This window comes from Eptatretus burgeri, chromosome 14 (assembly GCF_056783735.1).
Source record: "Eptatretus burgeri isolate ZD-2024b chromosome 14, Ebu_testis_v1, whole genome shotgun sequence".
Taxonomy (NCBI): domain Eukaryota; kingdom Metazoa; phylum Chordata; class Myxini; order Myxiniformes; family Myxinidae; genus Eptatretus; species Eptatretus burgeri.
The window spans coordinates 10,453,519-10,470,962 of record NC_140974.1 but is presented as its reverse complement, the minus strand read 5'-3'; the positions used below and the strand labels follow the sequence as shown (position 1 = coordinate 10,470,962).

The following is a 17,444-nucleotide window of genomic DNA, read 5'->3' as shown; positions in this document are numbered from 1 at the left end:
AGCAGCTTGAAAGTTTTTTTGTTTTGTTTTTTGCACGTACGGCCACGCACGTACGGGCACGCACTAGTTTTGCAAATTCGGCCTATGTTGTCCTTTTGGTCCATGTTGACCTCTAAAATAATTCGCTGGTTGAATTCTGTGACCTGAAATATAAATCCTCTTCAAATTTCAAGTCAATCGGATGAAAATTGAGGATTTTAGAAATACCCTCTTAGTTGTTGACCTGGGGATCATGTTGACCTTTTGACCTCAAAAACAAAAGGCTTATTCCTTATGGCAAACTCTACCATGTGGTGAAGTTTCATGAAGATCGGTTTAAAATTGTGACCTGTACGTGACAAACAGACAGACAAACAAAATCGACTCACCAATATACTTGAAAAATCTTCGATTTTGCAAGTAACAAACGGACCCAAATGCAATACCCTCTCCGAATCCTTCGGCGAGGGTAAATATGGAAGGTCGTCATTTAGGTGTGGGGGTTCTTTTTTTCCACACTTCACAAATGAAGGTCTAATAACGTCACAATTGTAATGATTTCATAATAGCAGCCCTGCAATATAATGGATTTGATTACTCTTACTCGCTAACACCTCGCAAAGCATTTATTTTCTTCACAATTACAGGATATGGTCGATGATACTTCAGGGCCGGATGCGAGTGAAATTTGCAAAAAAGGAGGAAACTTATCTTGCAGCACAAAATGCTGCCTTGCGGACCCCATAGGAGTCCACATATGCTTGGGGGGGGGGGGGCGTTCCGAGGACATGATGTGCCAGAAAATATTTGAATATTGCGAATCATTTTCCTGAGTTCTATAACATTTTTTTAATACCAATTTTTTTTTATTGAAATTCACCCTAAACAAGGCTGAGAGCCACTAAATGTGACAGGAGACAGAGAAAAATATTTTTTTAGGAGACAGGAGATACCATCTCTGTACTGTATGTTTGAATAGAGCTCATCCGTCCTTTGTCAGGTGTTGGTTTTAATCCTGGCACTGGATCACAGTCACTCTTCCCACGAGCAAAGCCAATGACGAGTGTCTGTTTAGTTGCCGACAACCCGACCATGTGGCAGGTAGCACTGGGTTACATGTTACCATCCATTGGGACCATACTCTGTGCAGAGCGTTGGTGCTGCCTAAACAGTCTCCTTGGCTATTGGGCACAATCCAAGATGGGTCAGCACTCTGACACAAGATACCAGCATGCTGGCACTCATTTTGCCAACCTCAGAAGGATGACGGGCAGTCAACTCCACCTGGTATTAATTCAACAGCCGAGTGGGGTCTGAACTCAAGATCATAGGACTCCAAGTCCACCTCCCTAACCATTAAGCCAACACCACACCAGGCATACATGTGACCAGTGGCAGCAAAAATAAAAATAATAAAAGTGGCAACAAAAAAAATCAACAAAAAACATTGCAAAGATTATTTCGATGGCACACACTGCAGGAAGCAAAACTGGGTTTTGGATATTTTTATAAGACGAGACAGTGCTGTTTAGTCAACATCCTTGTCAAATCAATTCCTTCGTCACGGATTTTAAATTTCTCTGTCAGTTTGCTTAACGAACAAAGAACCAGTCTTTACGGATGGGATAATTCCTCCAAGAAATGGCATATTTTAATGACTTGGAATATCTCCTCCTACCGGGAGCGGCGTTATTGCACACATATTTACATCTCTCTATAACGGAGCAAATGCGTATGTAATATATTTATATACACTTGTGGGCCCCTTGGTCCATGGACCAAATTTTCATTGGTCTTTACAGCCTTGTAGCAAACCTGCATGCTGAACTGCTTGAGTATTAGCTTGCCTTTCACCAAGCCCAGATGTGCTTGGACAAGGGCAGGGATGATACTTCATTATTATGATTGCCCAATTATACCACTATTATTATTGTTGTTAATATTATTAGAATTAATGAATATATACTTTGTGAAAATGTTAGTTTTTGTTATTTATTTTGTAATTAGAATGCCATGCCATGGAAGGACCTATTAAGCTGCTCTATATACCTGAACATGGCGTGCGTTTAAAACATGGGAATTCTTCTGGGTTCTTTGTAGTTAATTCGCCTTATCAACTCAGGAGTTCATGACTATCATTTGGTGTATCACACTCCACATCAGAAAGCTCCAGTGGAACTCCACAAAAAACGTGACCCCCCCATCCCCCAACACACACACACACACACACACACACACACACACACACACACACACACACACACACACACACACACACACACACACACACACACACACACACACCCCTCATCCATCTATAGTAGATGGTGGAGGTAGTGCCACCTTTGCTAGTAGCCGGTATAATCTTCTTATCATGCAACCTTCTCAAAATTCTGATATGGAGTATGATATGTTGTGATCAATAAAATCTCAACAATGACAAATTATAAAGTGCATTTCCAAAAACGTGCCGCAGTACATTGCCCACCCGAGGTGGGCTGAGACAGGTACTCCCTCCCTCCAGTGTAAAGAATTGCGGTGCTCCCCCCCCCCACCCTGAACCCCTGGGACTATTTTTTAAATTACCATTTGAAACCTTCCTGTGCACCTCTCAAGTACAACCACCAGTTTTCAAGTCTTTCTGTCCAGCAGTTCAGAAGTGCATCGAAGTCAAACACACACACACACACACACACACACACACACACACACACACACACACACACACACACACACACACACACACACACACACACACACTTCTCGCATATGGTAATGATGTCGGCTTTCCAATGTACTACACTTTTTTCTTGCCGCCACGCTTTGCATTTACAATATACCAGTGAATGTGTGTGCATTCTATTTGATGCACGTATAATTTTTATGTTACGACCCAGACAATACAAGACAACTCACACGAGTATGAAATTATTTTTAAAACTTTGATGAAGGTCAATCTAGAAAAATCAAATGAGTAAGTTGTGTTTTTGCGAGCTACATAACTTCCGTTTTTCCAAGGACATTTCATATCCTTGCAGGCAAAATTCCTTGGGAAGATGGAGGTGAGTCTTATTTATTTGGACTTAGTTTCAATCTAGTACTGTGACAGCAAACGTACCTTGCACTGGCATAGCGTGCAGGAATCACGAGACCAACTTTCACCTTCCACGTGCCTCTCTCCTCTTGTATCTGTACATGCTGCATGATCCACCACCATCTGGTGCTGGAGCTCGTGTATCTGTCAAGGCAAAACAAACAAACCATCACCAGTCAATAACTAATTGAATGTTTGATCAAAATGGAGTAATCACAATTTGGAGCCCTGGCCAAATTCACCACTTGTAGATGTTGTGTCAAAGTAATGGGGAAAAATACGGTTTGTACATCGAAGATAAGAAAATCGATAAAGTTGATTGGGTGTGGACAAAGTACAGGCAAGATCAGCCAAATAACCTACTCCTGTGTTTCTTTTAACTGTATAACTCCGAGTGCAATTGCAAACAGTTTCCTTGGTTCCTTCCAAGCATTGGAGGACTGTCTGTTAACACTTGTCCGCAGCTTTTCGAACATCAATACCAAAGGTATATCTGCCTGCCGGTTTGCTACACCATGGACAAAGTTGGGTTCAATTTTCTTTTTTTGCAACTGTTTCTGTTCAGTCACTTCCCAAATCCGTATTGATATGCAAACTGGGATTTCCCAGTGTCGGTTAAAAGCGAGATTTGGTAAATTTAAGCATTAGTAAATGCCTGTAAATGAACGATTAAAATTGACGGTTACATGTAATAAGCTTCGTTGAGCACACATCGGTAAATTATAATATAAACTGCTGGATGTAATGAGCTAATTTTGAATGTAGATGGTGGTATTGTACTGTAAACTGTCTGGTGAGATTCGTGAAGATGCTGGAACATTCTCAGCCGAAACTTCCAGTGGAGATTAGAATCACATTTGCTGGAAGACACGGGATTATTCTGTGTTACTATATAAACAGGCAAGGGGGACGTGTAAAGGGTGGTATGTGATGAGATGTGTGTTTCCATCGTCCCCGTGCTTAATTTAACTCTGAGTGAACGAGACGTTAATGTCCAGAGTGGTTGTTAATGCGTGAAGCCGATTATAATCAGGTTGATTAAATCTCATTAAGATTGTGTATCGCAAAATAATTCCTTTGAGCTCTTTAATCATCTGGGCGGGCCATTGTACGAGAGAGAACACCACAACGGGAATCGAAGGATCGACAGCCCCGAAGAACAAGGTGGACATTTTACTTTATATCTCCAGTATTTGTTGAAAATACAAGTTTCAAAAACGTTACGCTGTTGATGTGGTCATTGTAACGCCACTCAGAAGTCTTAGACACCAACTGACACAGATCCTATTCGAGTGGTATCTGACCAGTATGTTCGTCCAGACTCATGAAGCTCAAAGCTTGAATTGTCATTGGAGGATGTGCTGGGTTCGGCACCACGAGCGACATATGCACGCCAAAGGGAAGTAAACCTCAGAGGTATGCGCGTATCTTACCCACCCACCGCCCCGACACAGAAGAAATACTTTTCATCAGTCTTGAGCAAATCCCACAACTCCATATCCACAAGCACCTCCCTCAATTATGAGTAAGGACCATGTGGGGGCAAAATGTCTTTTGCCATCCCCCTCTCTAAAGTGATTGAGAGGGTTAGGGGTGAGAAGAAAAATAAACTGATAAAAATACAAAACTGTCAAAGTATTAGCAAGAGTGGAGAAAGACACTTTATACAAAGTAAAGTCAGTTTGATTATTGAACTAGAACAGGGGTCTCCAACCTTTTTGGGCGGAGGGCCACAAAACCAAAGTGGTGAGGGGCGGAGGGCCACACCCAAAAAAGGATGCTAAATTCCGAAAAAAAATGTACAATTAGTATGCGGAAATTTAAACAAAAATTAGTGTTGAATATATTTTTCTTGCCAACGAATATGATAAATGACTTATCGCGTTAAAAACACATGCGTCTAATATGAATCAAAATCATAATAAAAATTACAGAACGCTTTGATCATTGACCCTGACAAATTGGCAGTATCGTGGGCCGCATTGTAAAGTAAACTTAATATGGCACCGCGGGCCGCATAAATCCGTCTAAGGGGCCGCATGTGGCCCGCGGGCCGCAGGTTGGAGACCCCTGAACTAGAAGGACACTCTGTAGAGCACATACCTCCGCCCCATAATGCCTGATCCACAAGAACATATCGGGCCCAATACATTTTTGAGATATCATGCTATATATTGTTTTAGGCCTGATCTCCAAATAGTGAAGAATCACTTGAATAATTCTAGTAGGCAGATTAGGATCCAGATCTTCAGCAAAATCTAATCAGTTTGTTCTTGTCACACACCAAACCTGTCCACAAAATTTCATCCGTATCCGTCCACAACTTTTTGAGATATCCTGTACACAGACAAACAGACAGAAAGGGGTGAAAACACAACCTCCTTCACCTTTGGTGGCGGAGGTAATAATAGAATAGGTGCCCTTTTGATGGTGAAAAGTGACCATTTTTTCAGGAGAGGGAGGCTCCTTTTTTTGTATGCAATGTCGAGGCTTGCATGAGAGCTAACACACAGAACATACAACAAAGGGAGCAAGAAACAAGAGGGGTGAGAGAGGGAAGGAAAAAACAGTGAGGAACAGAGACATGAGGAGATCTGTGGAAGGGAGAGGGTTCACAGTGGGGTGGGGTCCACAGAGTAAACAAGATGGACACTACAGGGACATTCAGGTCCTTACACTACAGGGACTTTCAAGGAGGTGGGTTTGGGGTGGATTAGCAGGGGTAGAAAAGATCGTGGTTTTGGATGGTGGAAGATAATCGATGGTGGTGAAGAGCTGTTTTGAAGAGTGGGATTGAAGAGAGTGAGGGAGTTTGTTCCAAAGGCAGGAAAAAAGAGGAATGAAGGAGTAAAGGTGAGCAGCGATTCATGATTTTGGTAGTTTTACTAGAAGGGGGTTGCTGGCGGAACTTAAGCACCCTGCGGAACCATTTGGGGGGGGGGGTACGTATCACAGACAGTGCTGGGGGGGTGGGGGCGAGATGGTAGAAGACAAAGACCACTGACCTGCCTGTGGTGAGAGATTGAGAGACCCAAAGACTCAGCCTCATCACGGGAGATACCAACTATCCTAAATGCTTTTTTGGGGGAGGGGGGGTGGGTGAAAAGATACCCTTTTGTAATGAAAAATGCTCTTTACATGGTTTTGTTTTTTTTGTACTCCATTCCCAAAAATGCTTCCCACACCTGCTCGGTGTGTCTACCTGTCGCTTCGCTGATGGGTTTAATCAAATCACAGCATGTTGTACTTCACAAACATATTGCATGTCTATCTGTGAGCATCAATGAGGATGTAAAATGAGGTGGAACATGCGAAAAGCATGAGATTTAAAGGAAAAGAACCCAGTTTTATTTTTTAAAAAATTAATATAACAATTGAATTAAATGGGTACATTATCAAATCATAACTTGCAAAAACTTCTTATTTATAAATGTGCCTTGACTGGGATTCAAACCACAAACCCACAGAAGTGGGGTAAGAGTCTCAACCACTCAGACATTTCGATGGAACAAAATATTAAAACACTTTCTGGTCTCAAGTAGATTAACGTTCAAATTAACAAATTGCAGGTAATGTCTCCCTTCACCTCGCGCTCCGCATCATCGTCCTGACAATCTTCCTCACGCCCTGAACAAATTATTAATTTCTCTCAAAACTGTCACCATCCCCCCCTCCCCCCCTTGACAAGTATGCCGATACCCCCCAAACGTCCTGCAAACAGGCTGATGATGATAACGACGACGGCTCATGGAAGATAATTGTACATGCATGACTTGAGGGGCAAGGACCGTCATCCGTGTACTTTTAGATCAACTAGACAAAGAACATATGCATGTTCAGCATTCCAGGTACAGCAACCTCTCGGATTGTCTGTCATAATCACTTATCAAGGCTCGTAACAGACAAGAAGCACACTACGAGTGAGATTTCTTTGAAACAGTGCCTGACCAAAAGGTTGACATGGAAAGAAAGCATGGAGGGGGAATTGGGGGTGGAAACAGGATGTCTGGCTTCTTATGCTCAACAATGCTGTTGGGTTATTATGTGGATCAGTCGATTTGTTTACTTGCATCCCTCACATCAGATAGCATACCCATTCAAGCACAGTTTATTTAATACCTTGAAATATTTTAATCCTCAAATGTGTGCTTTAAGCAAAAACCATCAGGAGAGAGACGGATTAGGTGGGAAAAAATTTTTTCCCATCATGTGCTGAGTAAGTTCTGCATAAACGTGCGTCCCAAATCATTTGAACGGAATTATCAACAAACACAGCGACGTAGGTCATGCTCGTCCAACGTGTGCAAACTTTCCGTTAAACTTGTGAAAAGTGTCAATTTGCTTTCATCTTTAAATTTCAAGCAGACATGGAACAGCAACAAAGACTGCGGAAAACTTGGCCATGTTCAAATGGATTCTGGGCCTTGTGATATGAAGCTTTGAAGAGAGGTGGAAGGAGGCAGGACTTAATGCATTCAAAAGGAAGTGATTACAAGAACATCTCATGGAGATGTGTGAGATAATGAAGGGTATTGACAAAATATGTGCAAAAGTGTTTTTCAGCAGAATGGACAGTGAAGACCAGTGGACACAGTTTCAGAGTAAAGAAGAAAAGAGTTCGGCAGGTACAAGTTGTAAGGTAAGGGTGTTTCACTCACAGTAGATAATTCCTGGAAAGGTCTTGGGAGCAGAAAGAGTAGATCGGTTCAAATTGGAATGAGATAGGTACCGAGATACATTCAGAGATAGAGGGGCACATGGATATTGGCAGGAATGGTAGGTTTCTGAGATATGGATGGGTGATTGCATACATGTGTTGTGATTGTGATGTCTGTGTGAGGGTCTTGTCAAAAGGTGGTTGTGCTGTGTCCTTACCCGAAACAGTGTTCGCAACCGCAACCCCTCAAAAACGAGATACATATATACACACTACCCTCCCTGGTGATGCCTTTGCCTGTCCCAATGTTATCATCCTCACTTCTATACCCCACACCACCCTCCACTCCCAATGAATGTAAGATGATAAACTGTTCCATTGAATGAATGTGGTGTTCATGTCGCATCAGTGCCTGATGAGTGAAAGGACCTCCTTCTGTGTCAGTGTTAACATTACTACTCGGAGTTAGAACTTCTGAAGTTCAGTGCATGTGAATCACAAAACTGAGAAGAGAGGAGGAATAGGGAACTGTGAGCGAGGTGGGAAGAAAAGGGAATCAAGGATAAGAGTTATGGAAGGGAAATGTGTGTATCTGAAAAGGTGAGTGGGGTTGGGAGGGGTCAAAGATTTTTCCATGGTACAAATGTAATAAATAGATAGCCTCTTAAAATAAATTTAAAAGAACAGCAGGCCAGAAAGAGCAATGTGTGCTTTCCTTTCACCGTTTTTACCTCTGCTACTGAAGGTGGACAGAAGTTATGCCTTTACCCGTTTGTTTGTTTGCTATAAGCATGATATCTCAAAAAGTTATGGATGGATTCAGACAAAACTTAGTGGACAGGTTGGGTAAGTGAAAAGGACGAATTGATTCGATTTTGGTGAAGACCTGGATCTGAGAAAAAATTTTTTTAAGTGATTCTTCAACATTGAGAGATGTTACCAAAAACGATATCTAGCAAGATATCTCAAAACGTTGTGGACGGATTATTATTAGACTTGGTGGATGAGTTGGGTAGGTGAGAAGAACAAGCTGATTAGATTTTAGTTAAGGGCCAAGCCTGGTGTTGGCTTAGTCGTTAGGGTGGTGGCTTGGGATCCTCAGGTCCTGAGTTCAAGCCCCATTGTCTGCTGAATTAATCGACACCAGGAGGTTGACTCAGCCTGTCATCCTTCCAAGGTCGGCAAAATAAGTACCAGTGTACTGGTAAGGGGGACACTGCATCTGCGGCATTGCCGTGTCCCAACCAATGATGCAGCTGCAGGCTGCACTCAATGGAGAGAGTTAAGGGCCATCAGAGGGATACAAAACAAACTGTTCAGCCTAGCAGAGGTGCATGCGCTCAACCGAATGCCGTTCTCATTCTACTTTTGTAATTATGAATTAAAAATAAAACTATTCAAATATTTATATTTTTTGCTCTTGAAATAAAACTGAAGTTATAAATGACGTTTCCCATCCACAGGAAGTCGTTTTAACCCTGCTAAGTTTCTCGAGTCTCCCTCCCTCCCTTCCCCACCATGGTATGTGGCAACATTGACTCACTGACGCCGGAGTCAGTAGGAAGTCAGACGGCAGTGGTGAACACAAGTTCTTTAAGTGTCGAAGAGCGGTTGGTTGCTTGTGTTTGGGTGCATGAAAGGGCACACACAGGTCAAACAATTACTCAAGTTCAGACAGCTTTCACGGAACACTTTGGAAAACCTCCCACACCACACTCCAGACAACTCTTTGAGGGGCTTCATCATGGAGAAAGTGTCGCAAACCGGTATGGGGCGATCAAAGAATTGTGCGCTGCAGTGGTGGCCTCGTTCGCACACACGACTCCACAAATGCTACACATGATGTCCAAGAGGACTTGACGACAAATTCAGTGGTGCAAGGAGAATGATGGAGTGCATACACATACAATTCCGGATTATTGTAAGTACTGCACAATAAAACCTGTGTATTAAAAGTTTAAGAATTAAGGTTTTAGTGGGAAGGGGTAAAGCGGCTTTCAGTCCTCCTTGTACTGTGTTACGAAGCACTTGGCATTTACCGGGCAAGTTGTGAAAGTCAGGTTGAAATACAAAACTAGTTACTGCAGTTCACCACAATCATTAAATAAATGATTATCATAATTGCCAAAATGACTTTCCTGGAATTTGGTTCCATTAACCAAAGTCAGTCCCCAAAAAGCATTTGTTTCCCTGGTATCCCTGCACAGGATAAACATGATGGGATCACAAACCATGCATACATCACCTCCCTGTTAGGATTGTTGCCACGTGATGAGAATAGTTTCCACCATACACTTCATCTCTTCTCCTCATGACGATATTGAGGTACTCTGTGAAGTTACGCTACTCTCAGCGAGCTGACTGTATACATCCCATGAACTCTTTCCATCATGACCCAATGATGGTCATATGGAAGAGCAGAATTTTGATGACCGTGATGCATTAGCTGGCACATCAGTCACATTTCCCAGGCATGTATCAGATTCTTCACCATTGAGAGATGGAGACAAAAACGATAATTAGCACGACATCTCAAAAAGCTGTGGACAGATTCGGACGAAACTTGTGGACACATTGGGTGTGTGGCAAGGATGAATTGATTCGATTTTGGTGAAGATCTGAATCCGAATCCAGATAAGAGAATTATTTAATTTCTCAAGTGATTCTTCACCTTTGAGGGATCGAGCCAAAAACGATATAGTGCACGATATTTCAAAAATGTATTGGGCCCGATATGTTCTCGTGGATCAGACATTGCGTGGCGGAGGTATGCGCTCTACCGAGTGCCCTTCTAGTTTTGTTTTGTTTTTACATGCAGTGTCGATGCTCGTAGATGGGCTAGAAAACAGAACGGATCAGGACGTAACAGAACCGAAAAGAACAGCAGAAAGAGAGGGGGCAGACAAGGCAACAGCAGGGATGAGGGACAAAATAGAGGGAAACTTGGAAAAATAAGGGATGTGGGTAAGAATGAGAGCAGAGGGGAGGACACTGAAGATTAACAGGATGGATCCAGCCACAGAATCTCAATCAAAGAAGTGGAAGGAAAACTTTAAAACCGGAAAGGGATGGTCTTGGAGAGGGTTAATGGGGGTGGATACGGAAGGTGGTGGATAGCTACCTGAGATGGTGGTGAACAGCTGTCTCGAACCCTCGATGGAAGAATGAAATTGAAGAGACAGGAAGTTGGTTCCACAAGTGCAAAAAAAGGAATGAATGAATGGAGGTGAGCAGTGATCCTGGATTTTGGGAGTTCCAACCGAAAGGGGTTGATGGTGGACCATGTGCGTTTTTCAGAAATCTGGTGGGGGGGCAGAGCGTGAAAGACCAGAAATAGGAGGAGGCAGAAGACAAACCACCAACCTGTCTGTGATGTCAAAGTGATAGGCCCAGGAACTCAGCTTCATCACAGGAGATTCCAATATGACCTTGAAGGCTTTGATTTCCAAGACGTTAAGCTGAGCAAGATATGAGGCAGGGGTACCAGTCCAAAGAGGACTCCATCAAGCTGTGGAGTAAAGCCTTGTAAGGTGGACAGCATTTTAGATGGGTCAAGGAAATGCTTTGGACAACGGAGGATGCCCAGTCGGTGACTGATGTCAAGAGGCCAAATACATCAGGACCCCGACATTCGCAGGAGATACTTTCCGGGAAAACCCCACGAATGTTGAAACCGCGAATGCGGGGGCATTGTTTCAATGGGAAATGGGGGGATAGGTTCCGGGGATTTCCTGACCTGCGAAAAATCCACGAATGTCAGGATAAAATCCACGAATGTCGGGGTAAACGTTCTGTTGAGCTCCGTTCAAGTCCGTGGGGTGGCCAGGAGCAGCAGGAGTAACTTGAACGAAAGGTTCTTCCCTGCCAGGTACCTCTCGACCTGAAGAACGAAACAGTTATGGCACCAGTCCATACAAGGTTCAGACGTCACCCACGCCTTACTCTTCGCCCTCCAGTACACGAGCAACACCTGCTTGTTTTTGTTCTTCAGCACACATGGGTTCAGGGAATGGTAGAGCATCATGGGCTTTACCATGGAGTCTCTTTCGGCATTTACGCAGAAGAAAAGGGATACCCGGTCCTTTGCGGCCTTGAAGCCAGCTGCTTTGCTTTCGCGCTGAGATGAATGCTCTGGTCAGCACCTTTTTCCAATACAAGGCGGCCTCATCAGCGTTAAATATCTGCTCCGGAAGGTACCCCTTCCCCTCGATGAGGCTCGCAGGTTCTACAGAGAATGCCTTGGCTGCGTCATGGTCCGCGGAGGAACACACCCCTACAAGCTTGATGATGCGCAAATTATATCGTGCCTTGAAGGGGTGGAAACACCCCCTGCTTGCTGTAAGCGGGCTGGAGGTGCTGCTTGTACCTGCCGTGCTCGTGCTTGCACCACCCATGCCAGAGAGATGGTCATGCAGGAGCTTCACATTCTCCCGCATCAGTGGTCCGCTCAGAGGCATAACCTTCTGAGTGTTATCCTCGATCCTTGGGAGCCATTTTCAAAGAATGAACGGAGCGAGAGGCAATACACAGGTCAGAGCAACGGGATGAATATGATGGAGATCCAGGACATGGTGAATAGTTTGCGCATTGTTTTGGGAGGATTTTTACAGGTGATGTTGTATTCGGCAGCTGATAATTGATGTGGTGAGTGATGCCATTGTGTAATTACTCCGTATGTAGCTCGCTGCTAATTACACTAATAGATGCACTGAATGTTTCTGTTCTTTAACTCACAGGACATGAGGTCTTTCCGATCTACAGGTAGATTATTATGCTGAGCGTTTTTAAAATGTAACAGCTCAGATAGTGCTGCTTGTAGCAAGATGGTGATTTATACTGAATGTTTCCATTATGTAATGTCCATATGTGATAACCTGGTAATTACAGGATACATACATCAATAGATACTGTTCGTGTTTTAATTCTGGAAGTAACTCACGGGGGATGACGTCGTGGGGAATGATGTGTTACACAGGTGAGACATCACAAGAAACTATGTTTATCCCGCAAAGCTACAATACAAGTACAGGAAGCAGGTCATGTTTGCGGCTTGTGGATATGTTTTTTGTGCACGTACAGTATTGTACTGTACGTACATCCATCATCCATTTGTGCGTGGCTCATAGAAGATATTTTTAACCTCCGCCATCGAAGATCGGAGGTTACTGTTTTCACCCCTTTGTTTGTTTGTTTGTTTGTGAACAGTATTACGGAAAAACTCCTCGACGGATTTCGACAAAACTTGGTGGGGTGGTTTGGTATGGTCCAAAGATCATGCCATTAGATCTTGGACTTTGTCTCCCCCCCCCAAAAAAAAATTGTTAGAGAAAAAAATGTTTTTTTTTATGCATTTCTACATGTTTTAAGTGATTTCCAACCCCCAACCTCCCAAAAAAAATGTTGGAGAAAAGAACTATAACTGTCAGCACTGTTGACATCATATTTAATGAATAAGATATAAGGTTCACTTGAGTGACCCAGCAGTATTGGCGGCGGAGGTTTTGCACTCTCCCGAGTGCTCCCCCTCGAGTTTAGAACTCTGTTATGCTAGTGAAAAATAAATAAATAAATCGTCGCGAAAACCGTGAATACGCAGGGCAATTTGCTGCGAATGTAAGAGCGTGTCGCAAATTATTAACCGCGAATACGGAAAACCTGCGAATGGTGGAACCGCGAATGTCGGGGTCCAGGTGTAGGTAGTTTCCCCACGGAAGATCTTGGCTGATGGTGAGGCCCATTCATCAATAATTACTTGAAACATTTTCTGACATACTTAAATCAGATCTTATTTTAAGAGTGAACATTACAGTTCAAGAAAACTCCTTTGTGCCCATTGTTGCTTTATCTATAGGATGTCAGGGTCACCGACCTGTGCTTGTAGCCCTTTGAGGGAAGACTGCATGGTTTCTGTAAACCGAAGAAACCGGTCTTCACTCACGCAATGGGTCTCAGAGCTAGCTTTGCTGCTGTTGCTTGCACCAGTAGGACCAAGAGATATTCTGCGGGTGGTGGTAGAAAATGAAATAAAAGTTAGGTTGTGAGTTTTTTCCTTACCTAACCACAAGTTCACTCTAAACCTTTGATCATTTCCTAACTATCAAAAGTACCCATCCCCAGTGACAGAAAAACTTTGAGTTAATCTATCAATTTAAATTACTTCATGGACTTTAAAAAGGTTAATGGTGTTGCATTCTTGGTTTCACTTTGAGCCAAACCTCCAAGATACTCATACATTCCACTGTGAAATGGTGGTGCAACATCGGGCGGCGGAGGTTGGATTTGTCTAAAAACAGTGCAAAACATATCGATATATATGTATAATCTCGGTCAGTCGGTTGGTCGGTCTGTCGATTCGGGAAGGGACATCTCAGTTCAGGGAGCGCATCCCCCATTCAGGGAGGGACTTAAAAATCAAATTGCTGCCATTTTGTTCACTCCGTAGAGCCTCTTTTGTCGGGCTCGCACTTTCTTACACTCTCACAGCTTTATCTTAACTCTAATTTGATATCTGATTTCATTTTTCATGGTGGCTAAGATAGTTTAAGATTCTGCTGCAAAAAAAACCGGGAAGAAAAATTGGCGTTTTGAGACAAAAATGCATTTTAAGTGAAATTAAGGCGTGTAATATAAAGTCCATTCTGACTCTCTCACAGCTTTATCGTGGAGTAGAGTAGTACACCATATAGAGGAATGATATGCAAGAAAAAAAAAAGGTTGCCCATTCAAATGTGTACACAATGATACACTTATAAACTCCTAAAGAGTGGTCATAAGCATTTAAAAGCCATAACTTTTATTCTCGAGCATTTTTTAAACTACCAAGACTGAAAAAGATGCCAGAATACATTGCGAAAGTACCACGTTGGAAGATCGCTAAAATGCCAATTTGTACTTATTCTTCCCCTCTAAAAACAATGTAAAACTGTAGCCCGACCGAACTCAATAAATGCTGAAGCCGTGATAGTGATTCCAACATGAGGAAGTTACTTTGTTTCTGGGCTAATGCACGCAACACAAAATTTAAAAAATAAATAAAACAGTAATCGTTTTATTAGGAAAGGAAAATAAGTCTAACATAATTGTGGACTCAACCAAACCAGGCCAGGATTGTGGGAGGTGGGAAGATGGACAGTTCCATTCCAAAAACGATACATATCCAAACTATCGCCCAAATCAACTAAAACTAGTATTAAAACAATTTAATGACACAGATTGATTTAATCCATAAGAAAATAACAAAATATACAAATCATGAAACATTTTATTATTTTTTTAAAACGACAATCGCACCAATTTGCAAATGTGGTAATTCAGAGTGGACTGAATCCAAAGCCAGGATGGGGGGGGGGGGGGTAGAATGTACCATAAGCTAAATTTAATAACAGATATATTTAATCCATACCAAAATAACAATATACAGTATATATTAAATATTAAGCATTTTTATTACTTAAAAAATTGCAAAAACAAGAAAGAAAGAAAAAACCTTTTAAAAAAAAACGTAAAAACAGAGGGATAAAATCTCAAAAAAACAACCAAACAAGGTCGGAATGACACCACACGACACCACAATCCTCTTCTGGTTTAGCAACACAATATCTTTTGTCCTAACTCTAACAGCTTCCCACGGGTGCCCCACAATGGTACGTAATGAAGATCTGGATTAAATCAACTTTAATCCAAATGTTAATGTTGATTTTAAAGATTAATGTAAGGGACAATAAAGCGACTGACTAAATTACATCAAGAAAAGTGAAATTAAAATTCAAAATAACCAATCAGCAGATTTTCAAACGCAGCACAGGAAGCGGCCATCATAAACGGGAGACAGACACCACAGTTTGCAAAATATACACCTGGATATATTGTTGTGATGCCGGGGTTCAGTGGCGAGGACGACCGCTAGATGGAGCAGTCAGACCGTCTCCCACCGAACACCGGAATTGAAAGGTTGTCACCCCGGATAACTCCGGAGTCGACGGGTCACTTAGAGGACTGTGGTCACAAATATTTTGACGGCGTGAGGTCGGGTCCACTTGTCTAATTCCAATTTGCTAAGTACCCACGCCGTCTAACTACCGGGGAAGCCACACCCTCGGCCGACTTTGTCCGAACCGAGTCGCTATCACCGACTCGGATCCGGCGTAACTGAGCGGAAGTTACCAAAGCCGCGTCGAACCAAATGAATAATTTACGGCACGAACGGCCTCACTAATTCTCAATATGCACCGTGCTGGGTCAATGGAAGAAAATACGGGCAATGAACTGGAATATTTAACAGGGGTTTATTACAATAATCGGGAGGGAGTACAGAGCAGACTTAATCACGAATAAAATGAAATGCAATTTACAAGGAACACAGGCACTTAAACAGTTTCTACTTACAGGACGGGGCCTACGGACACACACACACATGCAAAAGAAATGGACCCCGTGGTGTCTTTATTCCGTCCCTCAGCTCAGGAGGGAAAGGCGAGCTGGAGATCAGGGCCTTGTCGGGTACCTCTCCGCCTCGTGTGGTCACACCGTACCATGTTCCAAAATTCACGGGGCCGCGACCCCGGCCGCTCGGCCTCCACCACCACGATGAGCCACCGCGAAGGACCGCAGACGAAAAGCCACCACGACTGCAGACGAAAAGCCACCACAACCAAGACCGAGCCAATCGCCACTATGACTCCCATACCCTGCTCCTGACAACCACCCTACTCTTCTTTCCAGGTCTGAGCGATCTCTTCCCCTCCCACTCGCCTCCTGATTGGACGGGGTGTGTCGGAGCCCCCCCCCCCGAAGAAGCTCCGTAGTAGGTTTCGGCACGCTGGCCTCCCATTGGCCGGAGCGCCTCGGCTTTGCTCGTCCTTCGCCCATTGGCTGGAGGAAATGCTCCATGCCCTTCCTCGGAGCGGAGCCTCGATCTGAAGCGAATGGAGGCTCCGCCCATGCCTTCAGCCAAAAACACGTGGGCAATGGAGTCGATGGTGCGGAGAGGTGAAGGGGGTTTGTTGTAAAAAACAAACTATAAAGAAACTTCGCAGCACACACATGTAATTCCCGTTAGACATAGGGGGTGGGGCCCTAACTATCAACACATACTTGTTGAAATAACTGAGCTACGGGGACTGCTGTCTGTTTGTGTGCAAATGGCTTCCAGATTCGTAACAATATTACCCGTTTAAAATAATTTTCAATAATGGTTAAACCAAAGTTTCTCACCTGAGGTGGTCCAAACTTTTGGGTTTCTCCTCAGGGTAGCTGAAAGCAGATGACCTTTTGCCACGGACATGGGCAGAAATGACGTTGAACTGTCCACGGCTTTTGCAATCTGAGAAGCACAAGACTAAAATGAAAATCAACCTTAAGTCCTTAAACTTTCTCCCACCTTCCACAAAATCCAATGAAAGACCAAATACTGCATTGGAGTCATCAGAAGGAACTTCAAAATTAAAAAGACTAGCATAACCCGCGCTCTGCGCGACATGTTGGGGTGGGTGTGTTTGAGAAAGGAACTGATGCAGAGTATCAGTAGTAATTTTACTTTAATGCAGTAAGTGGAATACGATTTCACTGTTTCAGAACCATTTTATTTACTTTTTTCTGTACCATGCACCTCATATGGTCTTTGAGAGAATGTAAGCCGAATATCACGTTACTCGAGCGCAGAACAAAGTCGAAGATAGCGCGACACGAAACCACAAACTCGGAAATAATATATAA

The 17,444-nt window shown here is 43.2% G+C and overlaps 1 protein-coding gene across 2 annotated transcripts in view; it reads right to left on the bottom strand.

Moving 5' to 3' along the window:
• LOC147012642 (peroxidasin homolog) overlaps positions 1–17,444 on the bottom strand; it is a 128,134-nt gene that overhangs the window by 16,175 nt on the left and 94,515 nt on the right. For both annotated transcript variants that reach the window (XM_085853675.1, XM_085853676.1), the window contains 3 exons: positions 16,944–17,052; positions 13,600–13,729; positions 3,098–3,217 (listed from right to left, as the gene is read on the bottom strand). In XM_085853675.1, the coding sequence (XP_085709801.1) occupies positions 3,098–3,217; positions 13,600–13,729; positions 16,944–17,052 (359 nt within the window). The remainder of the gene's footprint in view (positions 1–3,097; positions 3,218–13,599; positions 13,730–16,943; positions 17,053–17,444) is intronic.